The sequence below is a fragment of the Pelophylax lessonae genome (assembly GCF_965119305.1).
Source record: "Pelophylax lessonae genome assembly, chromosome: 13".
Classification (NCBI taxonomy): domain Eukaryota; kingdom Metazoa; phylum Chordata; class Amphibia; order Anura; family Ranidae; genus Pelophylax; species Pelophylax lessonae.
Genome location: NC_138780.1, coordinates 3,771,350 through 3,796,682, shown reverse-complemented (window position 1 = coordinate 3,796,682; position 25,333 = coordinate 3,771,350). Strand labels below are relative to the sequence as shown.

Here is a 25,333-nt window from a genome sequence, read left to right as displayed (position 1 = left end):
TCGATGGCAGAGAGGGGGGGGGAGGGGGTGCCTGCAGAGTGTTGCAGCATCAGAGCATTGCACAGATCCCTCATTATTTAGGCAGGGTGTGATGGTGAGATTGGGAGGTAATGGGCAGCTCGGGAGACGGAACACGGCGGGGCGGAGCTGGGTGTCACCGGGTGACACTCTATTTATTATATAAAGACACCCAAATGAATCCGATCCAAACGTACCCAGACACCGAGCTGCCTGAGACCGGAGGAGACGCTTCACTCAGGTAACAAACTACATCCGACCCATTTCCTGAGTGTGCCACAGGAGCTGACACTCTAATCCCATCACTTCACTATTATTATACATTTATATATCTCTGACATATACCGCAGTGCTGTACGGAGATCACTGAGCCAATACCAGAGGAGCTTACACTCTAATGTCCCCCCCCCCCACAGTCACGTCAGTCTCTGTACCAGAGGAGCTTACACTCTAATATCCCCTCCTCCACAGTCAGAACAGTCTCTGTACCAGAGGAGCTTACACTCTAATGTCCCCTCCCGCACAGTCACATCAGTCTCTGTACCAGAGGAGCTTACACTCTAATGTTCCCTCCCCCACAGTCACATCAGTCTCTGTACCAGAGGAGCTTACACTCTAATGTCCCCTCCCCCACTGTCACACACTATTATTATTATTCCTTTGAGGGGTATTTGTGGGGGAGGAGTAGGTGAGCAGTTCTGGGACTTGGGATCCCTCTGAGGGGAATGGGCGGGGGAGGAGTAGGTGAGCAGTGCTGGGACTTGGGATCCCTCTGAGGGGAATGGGCGGGGGAGGAGTAGGTGAGCAGTGCTGGGACTTGTGATTCCTCCCTTTAATTTTTTTTTATCACTTTTTTTTTCTATTAAACATCCCTTGTAATAGAAATAAGGGATGACCGGTCCTCTGTATGGAGAGATCCGGGGTCTATAAGACTCCAAATCACTCCTCTACCTTTAATAGCAAAAGTTAAAAAATGTGTGTGTGTGTATGTATGTATATATATATATATTTTTTTTCTAATTAATAATTGTTTAATTTTATACTTATTTATTTTAATTTGATATATACATATATATATATATATATATTTTTTTTTTTCTGTTATTATTAATCTTATGTTTTATTTGGTATTTTTTTCCGCTTGTTTTTTTGGTTTATTAATTTTTTAAAGTTTTTTTTTATCACTTTTTTTTTCCTATTAAACCTCCCTTGTAATATAAATAAGGGATGACAGGTCCTCTGTATGGAGAGATCTGGGGTCTATAGGACCCAAAATCACTCCTCCACCTTTAAAATCAAAGTAGGGATGGGGGCAACTTAAAATATTTTTTTCTTATTTATTTTATTTTAACATTGTCCCTTCCATTTTTTTTTATCACTTTTATTCCTATTACAAGAAATGTAAACCTCCCTTGTAATACAAATTAGGGATGACAGGTCCTCTTTATAGCGAGAACTGGGGTCTATAGGACCCCAAATCACTCCTCTACCTTTAAGAGCAAAAGCTAAAACAAATGTGTTTTATTTCTGCCCTAGACTGGAAGGTCAGTTTTTTTTTATAACATTCACTTATTAGGACTTGCGTAACAATTGTGTGTGAATATATATATATATATATATATATATATATATATATAAATTTGTTTTAAACACATTTTTTATTTTATATTTATTTATTTTTTTAATTTAGTATATTATTATTATTATTATTTTATTATTATTATTTTCATTATTATTATTATTATTATTATTTTTTTTTTTGGTATTTTTTTTTTCATTTTTTTTTTGTTTTATTAATTTAAATTTTTTATTTTTCTACAAAAAGGGGAGTCACCCTTTCGGCTGTAATTTTACCTCCCACTGAAGTAAATCAATAATTTCCAGCACTGGTGCGGACAATCCAGAGATACATTGATCAGTGTTTGACAATAGGGTGTGGGCGGGGCTTAGGGTGTGGGTGGGGTTTAGTCGCCCCAATGTGGGGACAAGTGGAACTGCACCCGCTAATGCCTCTCTGTGCTGACACCGCTCCCAGGTGTGCGGCATTTTGAGGCGGGTACCGCCCAGCCTGCATTGGGCTCCACCAATTCAGCAGCTCCCTCCCCATGACACCTCCCATGGTTGCTATGAGATACAGGAAACGCTCTCTCTCTCCCAGGGCCCCTCTGCACCCCTCTTCTCTGTGACTTCATACTGTGCTGCAGTCAGGTCCCAGGGGGGAAGCGCCCATTAGTGGTGGCACCGAGCGCTTAACCCCCTCCACTACCAAAGTGACCGTCACCCGTCTCCTGGCTGTTTGGCTGCTTTATGCAATGTCACAACACCTGGATAGCGCCCCGTGTGTCCGACCCGGGTAATGCAGCTCCCTCTGGCTCCGCCCCCTTGATGTGTTGCATGCCCTGTACTTTAGGTACACCCCCTTTAAGGGACGTCAGACCAGGCAATTACCAATTAACGGTCACTTTACTGAAGAAAGACAAATATACAGGGAGAGTTCCTGCAAAGAGGCTCCACCCCCACATTCCTGTACAGGGTTCTAGTGACCTACCTGAATACCAGCCTGGTCCTTTACAAGTCCAAATAATCCACAAGAGGCAGCAAGTGTCCCCAGAGTCCGTGATTGGCAGTAAGTCCTCAGCTGGCAGGTGAGAGCCCATAGAGTCCTTGGGTTCCCAGCCCCTCAGGGCACCCAAACTGGGCACCCCCCAGATAGAGGGAACCAGCCGGAAGAGTAAAATCTCAGTATTTGTTCCCAGCAGTTCTCTCAGGGCAGTCTCTGAAAAACCCTGCAGAAAAATCCAGCCAATCAATTCCTCCGATCCCCCACACACCTACATTGTGACCATTCACACCTGGCTGGACAGAGGGCAGAAAAACATTAACCCCTACCAGGCACCCGCCCACAAGGGAGCTGCTTCAAAATTGGGATCCAAAAATTGACTAAAATTGGTAAATTTGGCTAATTTAATGTTCCGGACATATTAAGAAAAAAATTAAAAATGGGAATTCAACTTTTTGATGATTTTTTTTTTTATTTATTTTTTTAATGGCTAGTCGCTAAAAGTGAAAATTGTGAATTTTTTTTTTTGTGAATATTCATGCGTATGTTTGTCCAATCATCAGCCAATCCGCAAATGTGAAAACCTCTGAATTGTATCTCTGTAATTCCTCGATTTTTGTTATGCCAACATATATAATTACAAGAATAAATTAATATAATACAATTGTATTAATTGAATTAATATTATATTACATTATAATTACATTATATTATATTATTTTTTAATTATTATTATTTATAATATTATTATTATTATTATTATTATAGATTATATTTTATAATATTTTGTTTTATTTTGTTTTAAAATATATATTCGAGTATATTATATTTTATAATATGTTATATTATATTATTTAAATGATATAAAATATTTTATATACATATATATATATATATATTTTTTTTTTAACGCTTTTTATTGACGAAGATGCATGACATTATAAACATACAACAAAATGCTCACTGTAAGCGCAATAAAGTACAATATGTGGTTTTACAGACATGAAACAGGTTAACAAAGACATGTACAAAAGTGTACTTAGAATTCCAAAAAAGAAAAAAAGTTAAATACCAAATACCCCCCTGGTGTACAAAAATGTATTATATAATTATTATTATTATTATTATTAATAATAATAATAATAATAATAATAATTGTATAGTATATAATAATAATAACTATTCAATATCATTATTATTATATTATTATAAGCAAGTTAAATACTGGATATCCTCCTGGTGTACAAAAATGTATTATGTATTATTGTTGTTATTTATATTATTATTAATAATAATTTTATATTATAAAATAATAATAATTATTATTTTTATTATTCATATTTTTACTATTGTCTTATTATTATTAATATTATTATTATATTATTATTATTATTATTGTCATATTATTGTTACATTATTATTATTACTATAAAAAAAATTTAAATACCGGATACCCTCCTGGTGTACAAAAATGTATTTTATTATTATATTATTAATAATAATAATAATAATTGTATATTATATAATAATAATCATTATTCAATATTATTATTATTATAATATTATTAATAATAATAATAATATTATTATTATACGCAAGTTAAATACTGGATATCCTCCTGGTGTACAAAAATGTATTATGTATTATAATTGTTATTTATATTATTATTATTAATAATAATATTTTATGTTATAAAATAATAATAATTATTATTATTTTTAATAATATTATTATTATTGTCTTCTTCTTCTTCTTCTTCTTCTTCTTCTTATTATTATTATTATAAAAAAGTTAAATACCGGACACCCTCCTGGTGTACAAAAATGTATTATATATATTATATATTATTATTATTATTACTACTACTACTACTACTAGTAGTACTACTACTACTACTATTATTATTATTATTAATAATAATAATAATAATAATCATTTTATATTATTATATATTAATAATAATAATAATAATAATAACTATTGTCTTATTATTATTATTATTATTATTATTATTAGAAGAGTTAAATACCGGATACCCTCCTGGTGTACAAAAATGTATTAATATATTATTATTATTATTATTATTATTAATAACAATAATAATAATTATTATTATTAATACAATTATTATATATTATTATTATTATTATTATTATTATTATTATTATCATAGTATTATTATTATTATTTTAAGAAAAGTTAAATACCGGATACCCTCCTGGTGTACAAAAATGTATTATTATAAATTGTTATTATTTTCATATTATTATTATTTTCTATTAATTGTATAAAAAATAATTCAATTATAATTTATTGAATCTTTTTTTTTTTCATTTCCAGCCTAGACCTTCCCTGCCGCAACCATGGCAAACATTCTAAACGCCATCCGGCGGATCATCGAGACCTTCCACAGCTACAGCAGCCAGACCGCCCCCTGCGACAAGCTGAACATGGAGGAATTCGACAGACTCATCCAGACGCAGTTCGCCGATGTCATTCAGGTATGAAGTCGCCACATGACAGCACAATGGTGGGCGGCGTCATTTTATACCAACGGGGGCAATTTTTTAATTTTAATTTTAAAATCAGCAATTTTTTGAAAATGACGTAGAACACACACAAATATTATATATTTTCTTAAAGCAGAGGCTTTGTAGAAAAAAAGTGGCGGCAGTTGACATTTTTATTTTGCACGCTATTTGCACAATTTTTTAGTCAGTAATTAAAAATTTAAAAAAAAAAGAATTAAAAATTAGGAAAAGAAAAATAATAAAATTAATTTTGGTGATAAACACAAAATATTACCCTCTTTTTTGTGGTAAAAGATGGGGTTGTGTCAAGTAAATAGATACCAAACATGTCAATTGCATGTGCCCATAAAACGGTGCCTAATATTTTTATTGGTGACAATTTAAAAACATTGGCTTTAGAGATATTGCTCTTTCTCCAGTGATTGTAGCAATACCTCAAAACGCCATTTACATACACCTGCGGGACTTAAGCGCACATTTGCATTCAGGTATATGCGCAAGGGTGCGGGCATGCTTTTAAAAAATGTTTAATTATTTTTATTTATTTTATTACAAGATTTATTTTAATTGTTTAATTATTTTTTTATTAAATGTATTTGATTTATAAATATAAATTAAGGAATATTATAAATGATATAAATGCTAATATGTATTATAAAATTGTCAACATTATAAAAGAAAATTATAATTTTTAATTTATTATCACATCCTTATGTACATACATATGAGCACATGGGCCCTTGGGAGGAAGCGATGTATGACGTCACTCTGGTCCTCCAAGGTCATAGAGTGGAGGCCATCTTGTCCTCACTTGACTTCCTACCTGGGACAAGGATGGATCGGATCGTTTTCCCTGCTACTGACGTAACGGAATGTAAACATCCCCTGTAATAGGAATAGGGCATGACAGGTCCTCTTTACAGCAAGATTTTGAAAGCCTGAGATTTAAAAAAAAAAAAAAAAAAAAAACACGAGGGGACGTGAGGTGCTTTAATAATTTTTTTTTGTTTATTTCATTTTAGTTTTTTCATTTTTACACTTCTCCTTTAAATTATTTTTTTTTAATCACTTTTATTCCTATTACAAGGAATGAAAACATTCCTTGTAATAGAAATAGGGTATGACAGGTCCTCTTTACAACGAGATTTTAAAAGCCTGAGGATGAAAAAAAAAAAAAAAAGCATGAGGGGACGGGCGCGCTTTAATTAATTTATTTTTTTATTGTTTATTTCATTTTAATTTTTTAATTTTTACACTTTTCCTTTAAAGTTTTCTTTTTAATTTGGGTGGGCGCTTTAATTTTTTTTATGGTTTATTTCATTTTAATTTTTTAATTTTTACACTTTTCCTTTATATTACATTTTTTTTATCACTTTTTTCCTATTACAAGATATGTAAACATCCCTTGTAATAGGAATAGGGCATGACAGGTCCTCTTTACAGCAAGATTTTGAAAGCTTGAGATTAAAAAAAAATTAAAAATAAAACCACAAGGGGAAGTGGGGCGCTTTATTTTTTATTTTTTATTTCATTTTATTTATTTTTTTCTAAACTTTTCCTTTAAATTATTATTTTTTTTATCACTTATTCCTATTACAGGGAATGTAAACATCCCTTGTAGTAGTTATAGGGCATGACTGATACTCTTTACAGCGAAAATTTGAAAGCCCGAAAAAAAAGAAAAGCACGAGGTGACGGGACGCTTTAATTCTTTTTTTTATTGTTTATTTCATTTTAAATTTTTAATTTTTTACACTTTTCCTTGAAATTATTTTTTTTTATCGCTTTTATTCCTATTACAAGGAATGTAAACATCCCTTGTGATAGAAATAGGGCATGACAGGTCCTCTTTACAGCGAGATTTTGAAAGCCTGAGACTGAAAAAAAAAAAAAAAAAAAGCACGAGGGGACGGGCGCGCTTTAATTAATTTCTTTTTTTATTGTTTATTTCATTTAAATTTTTTAATTTTTTACACTTTTCTTTTAAAGTTTTTTTTTAAATCATTTTTATTCCTATTACAAGGAATGTAAACATCCCTTGTAATAGGAATAGGGCATGACAGGTCCTCTTTACAGCAAATTATGGAAAGCCTGCGATAAAAAAAAAAAAAAAACACAATCTCAGGCTTCGTGTCTGAACACTGTTTACATATGTGGGTGCAATTTTTTTTTCTTATTTATTTTACCTTTTATTTTTACACTGTACCCTTAAAAAACATTTTTAATCACTTTTATTCCTATTATGAGGAATGTAAACATCCCCTGTAATAGAAATAAGCAGGACAGGTCCTCTTTAATGTGAGATCTGGGGTCAAAAAGACCTCACACCTCACATCTACACTAAAAAAAAAAAATGTAATTTGGCCCATTAAGGCCGTTGGGAGGAAGTGACGTATGACGTCGCTCCGGTCCTCCAAGGCCATAGAGTGGAGTGGGGGCCAGCTTGCCTTCACTCGACTTCCTGCCTAGGAGGAGAAAGGACCAGACCGGGAAGCGTCGGGTGGGGGGAGAACCTCTCCAGCCGCCCATAAAAGTGATCCCGCAGCGAATCGGCTGCTGGGACCACTTTTATGTGGAAGAGGACCGCCCGCCCAGTTGGTTTAAAGTGATGAGGTGACAACCCAACTGGAGGAAACATCCTTTGTTAAGTTTTCGCTAAAATATTGTTTCAGACTGATCGGAATGTCCTCACACCAGCTGGGACCGGACAATAGGGACTCGTTGAGTCTCCACTGTTGGGGGCGATAGCGCTGACAATGTTACGGTAACCATAGAGTGGTCTGACCACGCTACAGCCTTATACATACTGGGTACCAGGGAGGAGGAGCCAAAAATATGGTCAATACGAGAATACGTGAATCTCTCCTTACAGGATGTGACTCGTGCATCAACTAGGATAGGAGAATGGAACATTTTAGCCACCCCCACACCTGCCTTAGGGGTCCGTTTGAGACACGACCGTATGGGGTCGGATTTACAGTGTACAGCATCCGTAACATACAAAAGTATTCACACCCTTTGCCATGACACTCAAAATTGAGTTCAGGTGCATCCTGTTTCCACTGATCGTCAACTTGACTGGAGTCCACCTGTGGTAATCTCAGTTGATTGGACATGATTTGGAAAGGCACACACCTGTCTATATAAAGGTCCCTCAGGTAACAGTGCATGTCAGAGCACAAACCAAGCCATGAAGTCCAAGGAATTGTCTGGAGACCTCGGAGACAGGATTGTATGGAGGCACAGATCGGGGGAAGGGTACAGAAATATTTCTTCAGCATTGAAGGTCCCAATGAGCACAGTGGCCTCCATCATCTGTAAATGGAAGAAGTTTGGAACCACCAGGACTCTTCCTAGAGTGAGCGATCGGGGGAGGAGGACCTTAGTCAGGGAGGTGACCAAGAACCCGATGGTCACTCTGACAGAGCTCCAGCGTTTCTCTGTGGAGAGAGGAGAACCTTTCAGAAGAACAACCATCTCTGCAGCACTCCACCAATCAGGCCTGTATGGGTGTGGCCAGACGGAAGCCACTCCTCAGTAAAAGTCACATGACAGCCCGCCTGGAGTTTACCAAAAGGCACCTGAAGGACTCTCAGACCATGAGAAACAAAATTCTCTGCTCTGATGAAATAAAGATTGAACTCTTTGGCCTGAATGGCAAGTGTCATGTCTGGAGGAAACCAGGCACCGCTCATCACCTGACAAATACCATCCCTACTGTGAAGCATGGTGGTGGCAGCATCATGCTGTGGGGATGTTTTTCAGTGGCAGGAACTGGGAGACTAGTCAGGATGGAGGGAAAGATGAATCCAGCAATGTACAGAGACATTCTTGATGAAAACCTTCTCCAGAGCGCTCTGGACCTCAGACTGGGGTGAAGGTTCATCTTCCAACAGGACAACGACCCTAAGCCCACAGCCAAGATAACAAAGGAGTGACTATGGGACAACTCTGTGAATGTCCTTGAGTGGTCCAGCCAGAGCCCAGACTTGAACCCGATTGAACATCTCTGGAGAGATCTGAAAATGGCTGTGCACCGACCCTCCCCCCATCCAACCTGATGGAGCCTGAGAGGTCCTGCAAAGAAGAATGGGAGAAACTGCCCAAAAATAGGAGTGCCAAGCTTGTAGCATCATACTCAGAAATACTGGAGGCTGGAATTGGTGCCAAAAGAGCTTCACCAAAGTATTGAGCAAAGGGTGTGAATACTTATGTACATGGGAGTTTCTGTTTTTTTCAAACAAACTTTTTTCACGTTGTCATTATGGGGGATGGTTTGTAGAATTTTGGGGAAAATTATAAATTGAATCCATTTTGGAATAAGGCCGTAACATAACAAAGTGTGAAAAAAGTGAAGCGCTGTGAACCCTTTCCGGATGCGCTGTATCGAAGGACAAGTCCAAGGCAAGATTAGTGTCCCCCCCCCCCCCCCACACTGACAACCTGCCCCTCCAGGTGTGGGGTTAAGGCTCAGAGCAATTTAGTGAGAAAGGTAGCTTGACTGATGTTGGTGGTATAGTAAGAGATAAAGGAGCAAAGTTGTTCTCCCACTAACCCTTTAACCAAAAGAAACCTCCCTTCCGGGTCCCTGATTTCCTGTTTAAGGGTAAAAGAGATCTAGTCGGTCGCATTTGCCAGAAAAAACAGTGGTGGCAGCAGCTACAGTTCATTGAGGGAACCATGAATGCCAACATGTACTGTGACATACTGAAGCAGAGCATGATCCCCTCCCTTCAGAGACTGGGCCGCAGGGCAGAATTCCAACATAACGACCCCAAACACCTCCAACCACTGCCTTGCTAAAGAAGCTGAGGGTAAAGGTGATGGACTGGCCAAGCATGTCTCCAGACCTAAACCCTATTGAGCATCTGTGGGGATCCTCAAACAGAAGGTGGAGGAGGGGAAGGTCTCTAATATCCACCAGCTCTGTGATGTCATCATGGAGGAGGGGAAGAGGACTCCAGTGACAACCTGTGAAGCTCTGGTGAACTCCATGCCCAAGAGGGTTAAGGCAGTGCTGGCAAATAATGGCGGCCACACAAAATATTCACACTTTGGGCCCAATTTGGATATTGTCACTTAGGGGTGTACTCACTTTTGTTGCCAGCGGTTTAGACATTAATGGCTGTGTGTTGAGGTATTTTGAGGGGACAGCAAATTTACACTTTTAGTCCCCGTTCACACTAAGGCGACCTGTGAGGCGACCTGGTCGCCTCACAGGTCGCCGTAGGTCGCTGCCCATAGGGAAGCTGCGGACCCGTTCTAATAGGAGCGACACAAGTCGCTCCGACTTAGAAAAAGGGTCCGGAGCTTCTTTGGGGCGACCAGGAGGCGACCGCCATAGACTTCAATGTTATGAAGTCCGTGGCGGCCGCTCCGAGGTCGCGGCGCGCTGCTCGCACCGCGACCTCGGAGGTCGCGGTGCGAAGTAGCGTCGCTTGTATGTGAACGGGGCCTTATACAAGCTGTACACTCACTACTTTACATTGTAGCAAAGTCTAATTTCTTCAGTGTTGTCACATGAAAAGATAGAATGGGAGGGGTGTACTTACTTTTGTCAGCTACTGTGTGTATATATATATATATATATGCAGGAGCTACAGGCAGATTTACATTCACATGTATGTGCAGGGGGGGTTTTACCTTTTTTTTATTTTAATTATATTTATTAAAATAATTTTTTAAAGAAATGTAATGGTTTTATAAACATTATACATTAACAAATATATATTTTTGTACATTTAGTATTTATTATACTTTTCTAAATATTAGAAATGAAAATCATTTTTAATTAATTAAAATGAATGAATAAATACATATGAATTTATTAATATTAATTAATACATATTTATTTATTACAATTAACTACTTTAATTCTTTCATTTTAATACTTTTTTTTTCCTTTTACGCGTTTTGAATTTTTTACATTTATTTTTATTTTATTGGTATTACCTGGGAGCTAACAAGCCCCCTCTGTGATAGCATGGGCAGGTGACAGGTCTTTATGGAGACATCAGGAATTAGTATCAGTATTTATTATACATTTCTAAATATTATAAATTAAAAATTGTAATTTTTAATGAATTATAATTAATAATTAAATACATATGTATTTATTAATATTAGTTAATACATATGAATTTATTAATATTAATTAATACATATTTATTTATTACAAATAGTTATTTTAATTCTTTCATTTTATTAGTTTTTTTTTCCTTTTAGATGTTTCGAATTTATTATTTTTTTTTTTTTACTATATTGTTATCACACGGGAGCAAACAAGCCCCCTCTGTGATAGCATGGGCAGGGGACAGGTCTTTATGGAGACATCAGGAATTAGTATCAGTATTTATTATACATTTCTAAATATTATAAATTAAAAGGATAATTTTTAATTAATTATAATTAATAATTACATACATATGTATTTATTAATATTAGTTAATACATATGAATTTATTAATATTAATACATATTTATTTATTACAATTATTTATTTTAATTCTTTCATTTTATTTGCTTTTTTTCCTTTTACACGTTTTGATTATTTTTTTTTATTATATTGTTATCACACGGGAGCTAACAAGCCCCCTCTGTGATAGCATGGGCAGGTGACAGGTCTTTATGGAGACATTAGGAATTAGTATCAGTATATATTATACATTTCTAAATATTAAAAAATTAAAATGATCATTTTTTAATGAATTATAATTAATAATTAAATACATATGTATTTATTAATGATAGTTAATGCATATAAATGTATTAATATTAATTAATACATATTTATTTATTGCAATTAATTATTTTAATTCTTTCTTTTTATTCGTTTTTTTTCCTTTTACACATTTCTAATTTTTTTATATCATTTTTTTTTATTATATTGTTATCACACGGTAGCTAACAAGCCCCCTCTGTGATAGCATGGGCAGGTGACAGGTCTTTCTGGAGACCTCAGGAATTTATTAGATGTCTCCTCTGCCCTGGAATGCAGCTAATCAAGCACGGAAGATTTAAAATAACCGAATGACATCAAGTGGTTAAAGAAATATATTTTAAAGGAGAACTTTGACCCACATAAAGGCGCTATTTATATATAAATATAGGGAGTGTGATTTAAATTTACCTGCACAACCGGATGACATCTGAGAAATATTTTGGGATTTTTTTTTTTTCATAGGGTGTTTCCGTGACTTGGAAGGGTGTAACATTTATAGGGTGTAACTGTTCAGCCTTACTAAACAAAGGATGAAATCTGCAAATCCAGATATCTGCAGCGTTATTGATGACGGCAGAAAATATTTGTGTGATTATTGGACATGCAGACCGCGGGGTCGCAAAATATATCTAAAAATGTAAAGCGGAGGGCAGAAATATTACATCTTTTTTTTAAAGCAACCGCCTCTAACCGTGTGTATAGGAAAAAAACAATAGCAAAGAATAGAAAAGAATATATTCTGAAATTCGAATTTCGAAAAAAATTAATTAAAATAGAATAGAAAAGAATAGAAAAGAAAGAACAATAGAATCAAATAGAATTAAAATTTGAATTAGAATAAATTTGAATGCTAATTCGAACTTTCAGAAATCGGTTGAGTTGAATTTAATTCCACCGAATTCAGAAAATTCTAAACAAATTCTGAAAACTAAATTAAACTAAACTAGATTATTTAAATAATGAATTGAAACACAATAAATGTTTTGTTCCGCAACATGTCGTATTCCGGGGTTGGATGAAAGAGTTTCACACTTCCTGTTTTCTGACAGCGCAGAGGGTTGTGGGTTCAAATCCTGATCTGTTATTTGTATTCCTTCTTTCAGGATTCCAATGACCCGCAGACCATCAAAGAAATCCTGCAAGCCCTGGATGTGAACAAAGACGGTGAGGTGGACTTTCAGGAGTTCCTGAATCTGGTGTCCAAAGTTGCAGTCGCTTATTTCGAAGCCCTGAGGACCAAGAAAGGCTGTGACATTTGTGCCTCCAGGAAAGGACCACAGAAATCCACTGCTCCAGCTTCTAAGTCACTGCAGTGCCAAGCAGAGTCAGATCACGGGCAGCTTCAAACTCAAACACAAGATGTGACCACAAAAGAAGGTTCTGTACCGAAGCAGGATCAGGAAAAGCCACCCCAGAAACATCACTCTGTCGTTAAGAAAGATCTCGGACAAGATAAAAATCAGAAACAAGGTCTCACCACTAAAGAAGATCCACTCCAGAAGCAACCTGCCCAGGAGACAGACCTTACCTCTAAACAAGACCCAGCTCAAAAGCTAGACCTAGCAAAGGAAATAAAGCCAGTACCGCCAAAACAAGACCTGGCACAGAAAGACTGGACATTAAAACAGGATCCAGGACAAAAGCAAGATTCCAAGGAGAAACCTGATGTTATAAAGAAGCAAGAATCAACCAAGGAGAAGGACTCCACTCAGAAAAGTGACCAATTAAAGTCAACACCAAAACAAGATCAAAGCCAACAGCTAGACCCAGTCCAAACCGTAGACTTAACACAGAAAGGTGCCCCAGCTTTAAAGAAAGAGTCTTCAAAGGAAAAAGATCCAACTTCAAAGCAGGACCAAGCTCAGATAATATTTGTGACACCAAAAGAAGACCCAACATCCAACATACAATCAACTCTGAAGCAATTGTTAAAAGACTCAGAATACGAACAATGTCCCTCCCTGAAAGAAGACCCAACTAAGAAAGAAGAACCTACACTGAAACTGGGCAAAACTGCAAAGCAGGACCCAGCTGAGAAGAAAAATCCCAGTTGTCCACTTGAACCAGAAGAGAAACAATGCTCTGTATTTAAGCGGTACACCCAGTCGCAAGATCCCAAAGAGACCCAGAGAGAAATAGTCCAGAAAGATGAACCAAAAGAGAAACAAGAGTCAACCCAAAAACAAGATCAGACCAAAAAACAAGATACTAAAGAAAGTCAAAGTTATTCAGGGAAGCAAGATTCAAATGCAAAAAAAGACCCACCCTTAGAAAAAGACCCAATAAAGAAACATGGTCAAACCCAAGACATGAAAGACAATAAAGACTCAACTCAAAAACAAGATCAGACTAGCAAAAAAGATGTAACCGAAAGTCAAAGTTCTTTGATGACGAAGGATTCAACACCGAAACAAGACCCAACCTTCGACAAAGACCCAGTAAATAAATATGGTAAAAAAGAAGACTCAAAAGACAAAGAAGACCCACCCCCAAACCCACCCCTAAAACAAGATTGGACTAGTTTAAAAGATTTTAAAGACAATCAAAGTTCTTTGATCAAGAAAGAATCAACATTGAAACAAGACCAAACTTTCAAAGAAGATCCATCAAAGACACTTGACCTTGGGCAAAAACAAGATCCTAAGGACAAACAAGCCCCACTCCTCAAACAGGACCAAACCCTCAAACAAGATCCAATCCTCAAACAAGACTCAACCATCAAAAAAGACCTAAACCTCAAGGAAGAATCAACAAAGAAAGATGGGCAAAAACAAGATCCAAAAAACAAAGAAGACCCAACCCAAAAACAAGACCAGACTAGTAAACAAGACAATAAAGACAATCAAAGTTATTTGAAAAAGAGAGATTCAACACATAAACAAGACCAACCTCCTAAAGAAGATCCAACAAGGACACTTGTGCCTGAGCAGAAGATAGATTCTAAAGATAAACAAGACCCAATCCTCAAACAAGACCCAATCCTCAAACAAGATCCAACCCTCAAAAAAGATCCAACCCTCAAAAAAGATCCAACCCTGAAACAAGAACCAATCCTCAAGCAAGAGAAACCAACAAGTACAAGACCAGCAAAAGAACAAACACAGAAACCAGACTCAACCCAGAAACACAAAAGTACGCTGATGGAAGACCAACCTCAGCCAACTTGCACAATCGAGAAGCATGAGATAAAATTGACAAAAGACTCAGAATACGAACAATGTCCCGCCCTGAAAAAAGACCCAACTAAGAAAGTAGAACCAACACTAAAACCGGGCGAAACTGCAAAGCAGGACCCAGCTGAGAAGAAAAATCCCAGTTGTCCACTTGAACCAGAAGAGAAACAATGCTCTGTATTTAAGCGGTACACCCAGTCGCAAGATCCCAAAGAGACCCAGAGAGAAATAGTCCAGAAAGATGAACCAAAAGAGAAACAAGAGTCAACCCAAAAACAAGATCAGACCAAAAAACAAGATACTAAAGAAAGTCAAAGTTGTACAGTGAAGCAAGATTCAAAGGCAAAAAAAGATCCACCCTTAGAAGAAGACCCAATAAAGAAACATGGTCAAACCCAAGACATGAAAGACAATAAAGACTCAGCTCAAAAGCAAGATCAGACTAGCAAAAAAGATGAAACCGAAAGTCAAAGTTCTTTGATGAAGAAGGATTCAACAACGAAACAAGACCCAACCTTTGACAAAGACCCAGTAAATAAATATGGTAAAAAACAAGACTCAAAAGACAAAGAAGACCCACCCCCAAAACAAGATTGGACTACTAAACAAGATTTTAAAGACAATCAAAGCTCTTTGATCAAGAAAGAGTCAACATTGAAACAAGACCAAACTTTCAAAGAAGACCCATCAAAGACATTTGGCCCTGGGCAAAAACAAGATCCTAAGGACAAACAAGGCCCACTACTCAAACAGGACCAAACCCTCAAACAAGATCCAATCCTCAAACAAGATCCAATCCTCAAACAAGAACCAACCCTCAAGCAAGACCCAACCCTCAAAAAAGACCAAAAATTCAAGGAAGAATCAACAAAGAAAGATGGGCAAAAACAAGATCCAAAAGACAAAGACCCAACCCAAAAACAAGACCAGACTAGTAAACAAGACAATAAAGACAGTCAAAGTTATTTGAAAAAAGGAGATTCAACACATAAACAAGACCAACCTCCTAAAGAAGATCCAACAAGGACACTTGTGCCTGAGCAGAAGATAGATTCTAAAGACAAACAAGACCCAATCTTCAAACAAGACCCAATCTTCAAACAAGATCCAATCCTCAAAAAAGACCCAACCCTCATTCAAGACCCATCCCTCAAAAAAGAAACAGCTTTAAATGATGACCCAACTAGCAAAGATAAGCAACCAAAGAAGAAGGAAGACTCCACTCTGAAACAAGACCAAACACAAAAAGAGGGCCATTCAGAGAAACAATGTTCTTCAAAGAAAAAGGATCCTACTCAAAAAGAAGACCCACACCAGAAGAAAGACCAGAACCAGGCCTCCACTCAGAAACAAGACCCAATAGAAAAACAAGGCTCAGAACAGCACTTGTGGCAAAAGGATTCTCTTGCTCTTTTTGCTCTTTCCACCCTGGAAAAAGACGAACCTCCGAAGAAAGATTCAACACAGAAGCAAAGTCTAACCCAGATTCCAGGCTTCACACAGAAGCTAGACCCAGGACAAACCCAAAAACAAGAGTCCACCCAAAAACAAGACCAGACCCGAACACATGATACCACCCAAAAACAAGACAAAGCCCTGAAACAAGAATCCATTCAAAAACAAGACACAAACCAGAAGCAAGACGAGACCCAGAAAAAAGACCCCACCCAGAAACAAGACTCCACCCAGAAACAAGACCAGACCCAGAAGGAAGACCAGACCCAGAAGCAAGATCAGACCCCGAAACAAGACTCCACTCAGAAACAAGATGCCACCCAGAAGCAAGACACCACCCAGAAACAAGACACTACCCAGAAACAAGGCACCACCCAGAAACAAGAATCCACTCACAAAAAAGACCAGGCCCAGAAAAACGTCTCTATTCATATAGAAGACCTGGCCCAGAAACAAGACTCTACCCAGAAACAAGACTCCACCCAGAAACAAGACCAGACCCAGAAACAAGACCAGACCCAGAAACAAGACCAGACCCAGAGACAAGACCAGACCCAGAAACAGGACCAGACCCAGAAACAAGACTCCACTCAGAAACAAGATGCCACCCAGAAGCAAGACACCACCCAGAAACAAGACACTACCCAGAAACAAGGCACCACCCAGAAACAAGAATCCACTCACAAAAAAGACCAGGCCCAGAAAAACGTCTCTATTCATATAGAAGACCTGGCCCAGAAACAAGACTCTACCCAGAAACAAGACTCCACCCAGGAACAAGACCAGACCCAGAAACAAGACCAGACCCAGAGACAAGACCAGACCCAGAAACAGGACCAGACCCAGAAACAGGACCAGACCCAGAAACAAGACTCCACTCAGAAACAAGATGCCACCCAGAAACAAGGCACCACCCAGAAACAAGAATCCACTTACAAACAAGACCAGGCCCAGAAACACGTCTCTATTCATATAGAAGACCTGGCCCAGAAACAAGACTCTACCCAGAAACAAGACTCCACCCAGAAACAAGACCAGACCCAGAAACAAGACCAGACCCAGAAACAAGACCAGACCCAGAGACAAGACCAGACCCAGAAACAGGACCAGACCCAGAAACAAGACTCCACTCAGAAACAAGATGCCACCCAGAAGCAAGACACCACCCAGAAACAAGACACTACCCAGAAACAAGGCACCATCCAGAAACAAGAATCCACTCACAAAAAAGACCAGGCCCAGAAAAACGTCTCTATTCATATAGAAGACCTGGCCCAGAAACAAGACTCTACCCAGAAACAAGACTCCACCCAGAAACAAGACCAGACCCAGAAACAAGACCAGACCCAGAGACAAGACCAGACCCAGAAACAGGACCAGACCCAGAAACAAGACTCCACTCAGAAACAAGATGCCACCCAGAAGCAAGACACCACCCAGAAACAAGACACTACCCAGAAACAAGGCACAACCCAGAAACAAGAATCCACTCACAAAAAAGACCAGGCCCAGAAAAACGTCTCTATTCATATAGAAGACCTGGCCCAGAAACAAGACTCTACCCAGAAACAAGACTCCACCCAGGAACAAGACCAGACCCAGAAACAAGACCAGACCCAGAGACAAGACCAGACCCAGAAACAGGACCAGACCCAGAAACAGGACCAGACCCAGAAACAAGACTCCACTCAGAAACAAGATGCCACCCAGAAACAAGGCACCACCCAGAAACAAGAATCCACTTACAAACAAGACCAGGCCCAGAAACACGTCTCTATTCATATAGAAGACCTGGCCCAGAAACAAGACTCTACCCAGAAACAAGACTCCACCCAGAAACAAGACCAGACCCAGAGACAAGACCAGACCCAGAGACAAGACCAGACCCAGAAACAGGACCAGACACAGAAACAGGACCAGACACAGAAACAAGATTCCAATGAGAAAAAAGACTCAACTCCAATGCAGTACTCTACACTGAAACAAGACTCAACCCAGAAACTAGACCTGACCAAAAAAGAAGACTCTACCCAGAAGGAAGACCCAGTACAAAAAGCTGGTTCTGATGAGAGGTTGAGGGCAACCCAGAAGGAATATTCACCACAGAAGCAAAGCCAGATTCCAGGCTTAACACAGAAATCAGACCCAGATCAGACCCAGAAACAAGACTCCACTCAAAAGCTAGACACCACCCAAAAACAAGGCTCAAACCTGGCAAAAGACTTTACCCAGAAACCAGGCTTCACTCTAATGAAAGATCCACTTTTAAAACAAGGCTCTACCCAGAAACAAGACCAGACCCAGAATCAGGGCTCCGTCCAAAAACAGGACACCACCCAGAAACAAGACCAGACCCAGAAACGGGACACCACCCAGAAACAAGACTCCACACAGAAAAAAGACCAGACCCAGAAACAAGACTTCACCCAGAAACAAGACCAGACCCAGAAAGAGGACAACATTCAAAAACAAGAACAGACCCAGAAACAAGACTCCACCAAGAAACAGGAAACCACCCAGAAACAAGACTCAACTCAGAAAGAAGACCAGAAACAGGACTCCACCCAGGAACAACACTCCACTCAGAAACAAGACCAGACCCAGAAACAAGACTCCAATAAGAACACATTCTCCATTCTTAAGCTAAACTTAATCCCAATACATTACTCTACACCGCAACAAGACTCCACCCAGAAGGCAGACCAAGTCCAGAAAGCTGATTCTACTCAGAAACCAGACCCAACCCAGAAGGAAGATTCACAACAGAAGCAAAGCCCAATCCAGATTCCAGGCTTCACACAAAAGCCAGAACTAGGACAGACACAGAAACAAGTGACCACCCAAAAGCTGGACACTACCCAGAACCAAGACTCCACCCAGAAACAAGATCAGACACAGAAACAAGACACCACCCAGAAACAAGACCAGACCAAGAAAGACTCCACTCAGAAACAAGACCAGACCCAGAAACAAGACTCCTCTCAGAAACCGGACACCACCCAGAAACAGGACCAGAACCAAGACTCCACCCAGAAACAAGACTCCACTTATAAACAGGACACCACCCAGAAGCAAGACCAGGCCACCCATAAACAAGACCAGACTCAGAAACAAGACTCAACCCAGAAACAAGACCAGACTCAGAAACAAGACTCCACTCACAAACAGGACACCACTCCGAAGCAAGACCAGACCACCCAAAAACAAGACCAGACCCAGAAACAAGACTTAACCCAGAAACAAGACCATACTCAGAAACCAGACTCCACTCACAAACAGGACACCACTCCGAAGCAAGACCAGACCACCCAGAAACAAGACTTAACCCAGAAACAAGACCAGACTCAGAAACAAGACTCAACCCTGAAACAAGACCAGACTCAGAAACAAGACTTAACCCAGAAACAAGACCACACTCAGAAACAAGACTTAACCCAGAAACAAGATCAGACCCAGAAACAAGACTTAACCCAGAAACAAGACCAGACTCCGAAACAAGACTCAACCCAAAACCAAGACCAGACTCAGAAACAAGACTCCACCCACAAACAGGACACCACTCCGATGCAAGACCAGACCACCCAGAAACAAGACTTAACCCAGAAACAAGACCAGACTCAGAAACAAGACTCAACCCAGAAACAAGACCAGACTCAGAAACAAGACTCCACTCATAAACAGGACACCACTCCGAAGCAAGACCAGACCACCCAAAAACAAGACCAGACCCAGAAACAAGACTCCACCCAGAAACAAGACCAGACCCAGAAAGACTCCACTCATAAACAGGATACAACCCAGAAACAAGACCAGACCCAGAAAAAAGACTCAACCCAGAAACAAGACTCCACTCAAAAACAAGACTCCACTCAGAAACAGGACACCACCCAGAAGCAGGACACCACCCAGAAGCAGCACACCACCCAAAAGCAAGACCAGACACAGAAAAAAGACTCCATTCAGAAACAAGACCCAACTATTTTGCAGTGCTCTACACTGAAACAATACCCAACCCAGAAACTAGACATTACACAAAAACAGGACACCGCATCAAAGCAAGACCAGACCCAGAAACTAGACATTACCCAAAAACAAGACCAGACCCAGAAACAAGACTCCACTCAGAAACAAGATCAGGCCCAGAAACAAGACCAGACCCAGAAACAAGACACCACCCAAAAACAAGACCAGACCCAGAAAGACTCCACTCATAAACAGGATACAACCCCGAAACAAGACCAGACCCAGAAACAAGACTTAACCCAGAAACAAGACCAGACTCAGAAACAAGACTCAACCCAGAAACAAGACCAGACTCAGAAACAAGACTCCACTCACAAACAGGACACCACTCCGAAGCAAGACCAGACCACCCAGAAACAAGAGCAGACCCAGAAACAAGACTTAACCCAAAAACAAGACCATACTCAGAAACAAGACTCAACACAGAAACAAGACCAGACTCCGAAACAAGACTCAACCCAGAAACAAGACCAGACTCAGAAACAAGACTCCACTCACAAACAGGACACCACTCCGAAGCAAGACCAGACCACCCAGAAACAAGACTTAACCCAGAAACAAGACCAGACTCAGAAACGAGACTCAACCCCGAAACAAGACCAGACCCAGAAACAAGACTTAACCCAGAAACAAGACCAGACTCAGAAACAAGACTTAACCCAGAAACAAGACCAGACTCAGAAACAAGACTCCACTCACAAACAGGACACCACTCCGAAGCAAGACCAGACCACCCAAAAACAAGACCAGACCCAGAAACAAGACTTAAACCAGAAACAAGACCATACTCAGAAACAAGACTCAACCCAGAAACAAGACCAGACTCAGAAACAAGACCAGACTCAGAAACAAGACTCCACTCACAAACAGGACACCACTCCGAAGCAAGACCAGACCACCCAGAAACAAGACTTAACCCAGAAACAAGACCAGACTCAGAAACGAGACTCAACCCCGAAACAAGACCAGACCCAGAAACAAGACTTAACCCAGAAACAAGACCAGACTCAGAAACAAGACTTAACCCAGAAACAAGACCAGACTCAGAAACAAGACTCCACTCACAAACAGGACACCACTCTGAAGCAAGACCAGACCAACCAAAAACAAGACCAGACCCAGAAACAAGACTTAACCCAGAAACAAGACCATACTCAGAAACAAGACTCAACCCAAAAACAAGACCAGACTCAGAAACAAGACTCAACCCAGAAACAAGACCAGACTCAGAAACAAGACTCCACTCACAAACAGGACACCACTCCGAAGCAAGACCAGACCACCCAGAAACAAGAGCAGACCCAGAAACAAGACTTAACCCAGAAACAAGACCATACTCAGAAACAAGACTCAACACAGAAACAAGACCAGACTCCGAAACAAGACTCAAAGCAGAAACAAGACCAGACTCAGAAACAAGACTCCACCCACAAACAGGACACCACTCCGAAGCAAGACCAGACCACCCAAAAACAAGACCAGACCCAGAAACAAGACTTAACCCAGAAACAAGACCAGACTCAGAAACAAGACTCCACCCACAAACAGGACACCACTCCAAAGCAAGACCAGACCACCCAGAAACAAGACTTAACCCAGAAACAAGACCAGACTCAGAAACAAGACCAGACTCAGAAACAAGACTCAACCCAGAAACAAGACCAGACTCAGAAACAAGACTCCACTCACAAACAGGACACCACTCCGAAGCAAGACCAGACCACCCAAAAACAAGACCAGACCCAGAAACAAGACTCCACCCAGAAACAAGACCAGACCCAGAAAGACTCCACTCATAAACAGGATACAATCCAGAGACAAGACCAGACCCAGAAAAAAGACTCAACCGAGAAACAAGACCAAACTCAGAAACAAGACTCCACTCATAAACAGGACACCACTCCGAAGCAAGACCAGACCACCCAAAAACAAGACCAGACCCAGAAACAAGGCTCCACCCAGAAACAAGACCAGACCCAGAAAGACTCCACTCATAAACAGGATACAACCCAGAAACAAGACCAGACCCAGAAAAAAGACTCAACCCAGAAACAAGACTCCACTCAAAAACAAGACTCCACCCAGAAGCAGGACACCACCCAGAAGCAGGACACCACCCAGAAGCAGGACACCACCCAAAAGCAAGACCAGACACAGAAAAAAGACTCCATTCAGAAACAAGACCCAACTATTTTGCAGTGCTCTACACTGAAACAATACCCAACCCAGAAACTAGACATTACCCAAAAACAGGACACCACATCAAAGCAAGACCAGACCCAGAAACTAGACATTACCCAAAAACAAGACCAGACCCAGAAACAAGACTCCACTCAGAAACAAGATCAGGCCCAGAAACAAGACCAGACCCAGAAACAAGACACCACCCAAAAACAAGACCAGACCCAGAAAGACTCCATTCAGAAACAAGACCCTACTCATAAACAAGACACCACTCAAAAGCAAGACCAGACCACCCAAAAACAAGACTCCACTCAGAAACAAGACCAGACCCAGAAACAAGACTCCACTCAGAAACAAGACCAGACCCAGAAACAAGGCTCCACTCAGAAACAGGACACCCCCAAGAAACAAGACCAGACCCAGAAACAAGACTCCACTCAGAAACAAGACTCCACTCAGAAACAAGACCAGACCCAGAAACAAGACTCCACTCTGAAACAAGACCAGACCCAGAAACAAGACTCCATTCAGAAACAGGACACCACCAAGAAACAAGACCAGACCCAGAAACAAGACTCCACTCAGGAACAGGACACAACCAAGAAACAAGACCAGACCCAGAAACAAGACTCCACTCAGAAACAAGACCAGACCCAAAAACAAGACTCCACTCAAAAACAGGACACCACCAAGAAACAAGACCAGACCCAGAAACAAGACTCCGTTCAGAAAGAAGACCCGACCCACAAACAAGACTCAAGTGGGAAAAAAGACTCAACCCTGGAAGATCCCACCCAAAAGAAAGACCCAGTCCAGAAATCAGATTCCGCTCAGAAGCTGGGCCTAACCCAGAAAGAAGATCCACCACAGAAACAAAGCCTATCCCAAGTTCCAGGCTTCACACAAAAACTGGACCCAGGCCAGACCCAGAAACAAGACCAGATGAAAGACTCCACCCAGAAACAAGACTCAACCCAGAAACTGGATCCAATCCAGAAACAAGACCCAGCCCACAGGCAAGATCAATCTAAGAAGGATGACCAAATATTAAAACAAGGCAGCACTGAGTATAAAAGCCAGCATGAGGGACAAGATCCAACACAGAAAGAAGACCCATTAAAGAAACAAGAGTCTGCTCAAACAAGACAAGATGACAAGTCAACCAAACAGGCTGGACGCATCGAAATACATTATTCATATCCCACAGAAGGTGATGAACCATCTCACCAGACAAGTCACTTCCAAAGTCCAGAAAATGTGGGTGATCCATACGCACATTCATTCCTAAAAGCCCAGCAACTTATTGACCAGAGAGACACTGTACCCTCAAGTTTTGTCCAATATACCACAAGAGGGCAGAGCACCTCACAGCAGATTCCTCAATTCTCTCAAGGGGATGACAAAACGGCCCAACAGACTGGACTTACTGAAACACATTATTCCTATACCTCAGAGGGTGATGCACCATCTCACCAGACATGGGGAACCAGCCTCCAACAGGGAGATAAAGTTGATCCATACGCACATTCGTTTCTAAAGGCCCAACACTACATTGACAATAGAGATACTGTACCTTCAAGCTATGTCCAATACACCACAGGAGGGCAAGACACCACACAGCAAGTGACCCAACAAATGAAGACCACAACTTGGTCAACCTATGAACAACACACCGGTGGAGGACAGGACACCACACAGCAAATGACCCAACAAAAGAAAACCACATCTTTGCCAGCCCATGAACAACACACCAGTGTAAATCTGGGTTCATCAACTGGGCAGAGTCAGCATGAAGCTGAGCCACAAAAGCAAGACCAAAGCCCCTGTCATTATCCTTTATATGAACTTGCTCGACAATCCCCAACACTCCCAAGAAGTAAACAACCTTCAACAAAACCAAAAGAGTCTGTTGATGAACCTCAAAAATCACCACCTCCATCCCCTGGAGTAAAAGGGTCCAGTAATACCAGTTCTCAGAAGGACGAGAAGCAAAAGTCCACTGGGAAGTCATTCAGATGGCCATGGCAATAAGCAAATGACCAAAGTTTGTGGCCCTGGATGGCGGTTGATCGCACGTTCTTGAAGGGTTGTTGAGTTACTTCCTAATTGCCGTCTTTTTTGGGGATTCTTGTCTTCCAGTGAGTGTAATCCATTCATTTAAAACATGATTGCCATTTTAAGCCAGACCTTCTTGAAATTTGGCTTATCCACCAGCAAACCAACAGTGCTATGACCATGGTGACTGTAGGTCTCCGGTCAGGAACCTTGAGCTCCCGAACAGTCATCCTAATTTTCCCAAATCAAAAATGTTTACCCCGGTGCTGTGTTGGGATTTCCTGAAGAAATCTCCAGCCGTTGAACAAGTTGGAGCACTCGAGAGGGAAGGGGTGGTGATTCCCAACATTATACAGGACTGTGGAGGAGCACATTGGTTCGGGCACCCCAGATCTATCCAATGAGAGCCTATAGAAGGTGAGCTGGTTTGGACATTTATTGATTTTCTTCAAACTGTGACCTTTATGTGAACGTACGTCCTGAATTATTATCCATTTGGTGTTTGTCAATGGCTTCATTTAACGTGCAATAATAAAATATTGTATATGTGATATATAATGTATGTAATACTTGGTGTTGGTGTTCTATTTTATTAAAACTTTGATCAACTTT

At 39.9% G+C, this 25,333-nt stretch overlaps 2 protein-coding genes across 2 annotated transcripts; both read left to right on the top strand.

Moving 5' to 3' along the window:
- The first annotated feature begins 220 nt into the window (after positions 1 to 220).
- LOC309569895 (uncharacterized protein) lies at positions 221 to 25,333 on the top strand. The gene is made up of 5 exons (XM_082275886.1): positions 221 to 259; positions 4,920 to 5,080; positions 12,935 to 18,775; positions 20,597 to 23,604; positions 23,911 to 25,333. The coding sequence occupies exons 2-5, from the start codon at positions 4,943 to 4,945 to the stop codon at positions 24,695 to 24,697; spliced, it is 9,774 nt and encodes a 3,257-aa protein (XP_082132012.1). The 5' UTR covers positions 221 to 259; positions 4,920 to 4,942; the 3' UTR covers positions 24,698 to 25,333.
- On the top strand, positions 18,962 to 20,459 carry LOC309569474 (uncharacterized protein; the record flags this gene model as incomplete). The annotated part of the gene is made up of 2 exons (XM_082275322.1): positions 18,962 to 20,388; positions 20,447 to 20,459. Coding segments are annotated over 2 exons (1,440 nt in total), but the record flags the coding sequence as incomplete, so codon positions are not given.

What these genes read in the sequence shown, in the direction of transcription:
- LOC309569895 (XM_082275886.1), top strand. Translation starts at nt 4,943, where the DNA reads ATGGCAAACATTCTAAACGCCATCCGGCGGATCATCGAGACCTTCCAC. An exon ending in AGTTCGCCGATGTCATTCAG is followed by an intron (nt 5,081 to 12,934) that starts GTATGAAGTCGC and finishes TCCTTCTTTCAG; the next exon opens with GATTCCAATGACCCGCAGAC. An exon ending in GGCCAGACCCAGAAACAAGA is followed by an intron (nt 23,605 to 23,910) that starts CCAGATGAAAGA and finishes AAGTCACTTCCA; the next exon opens with AAGTCCAGAAAATGTGGGTG.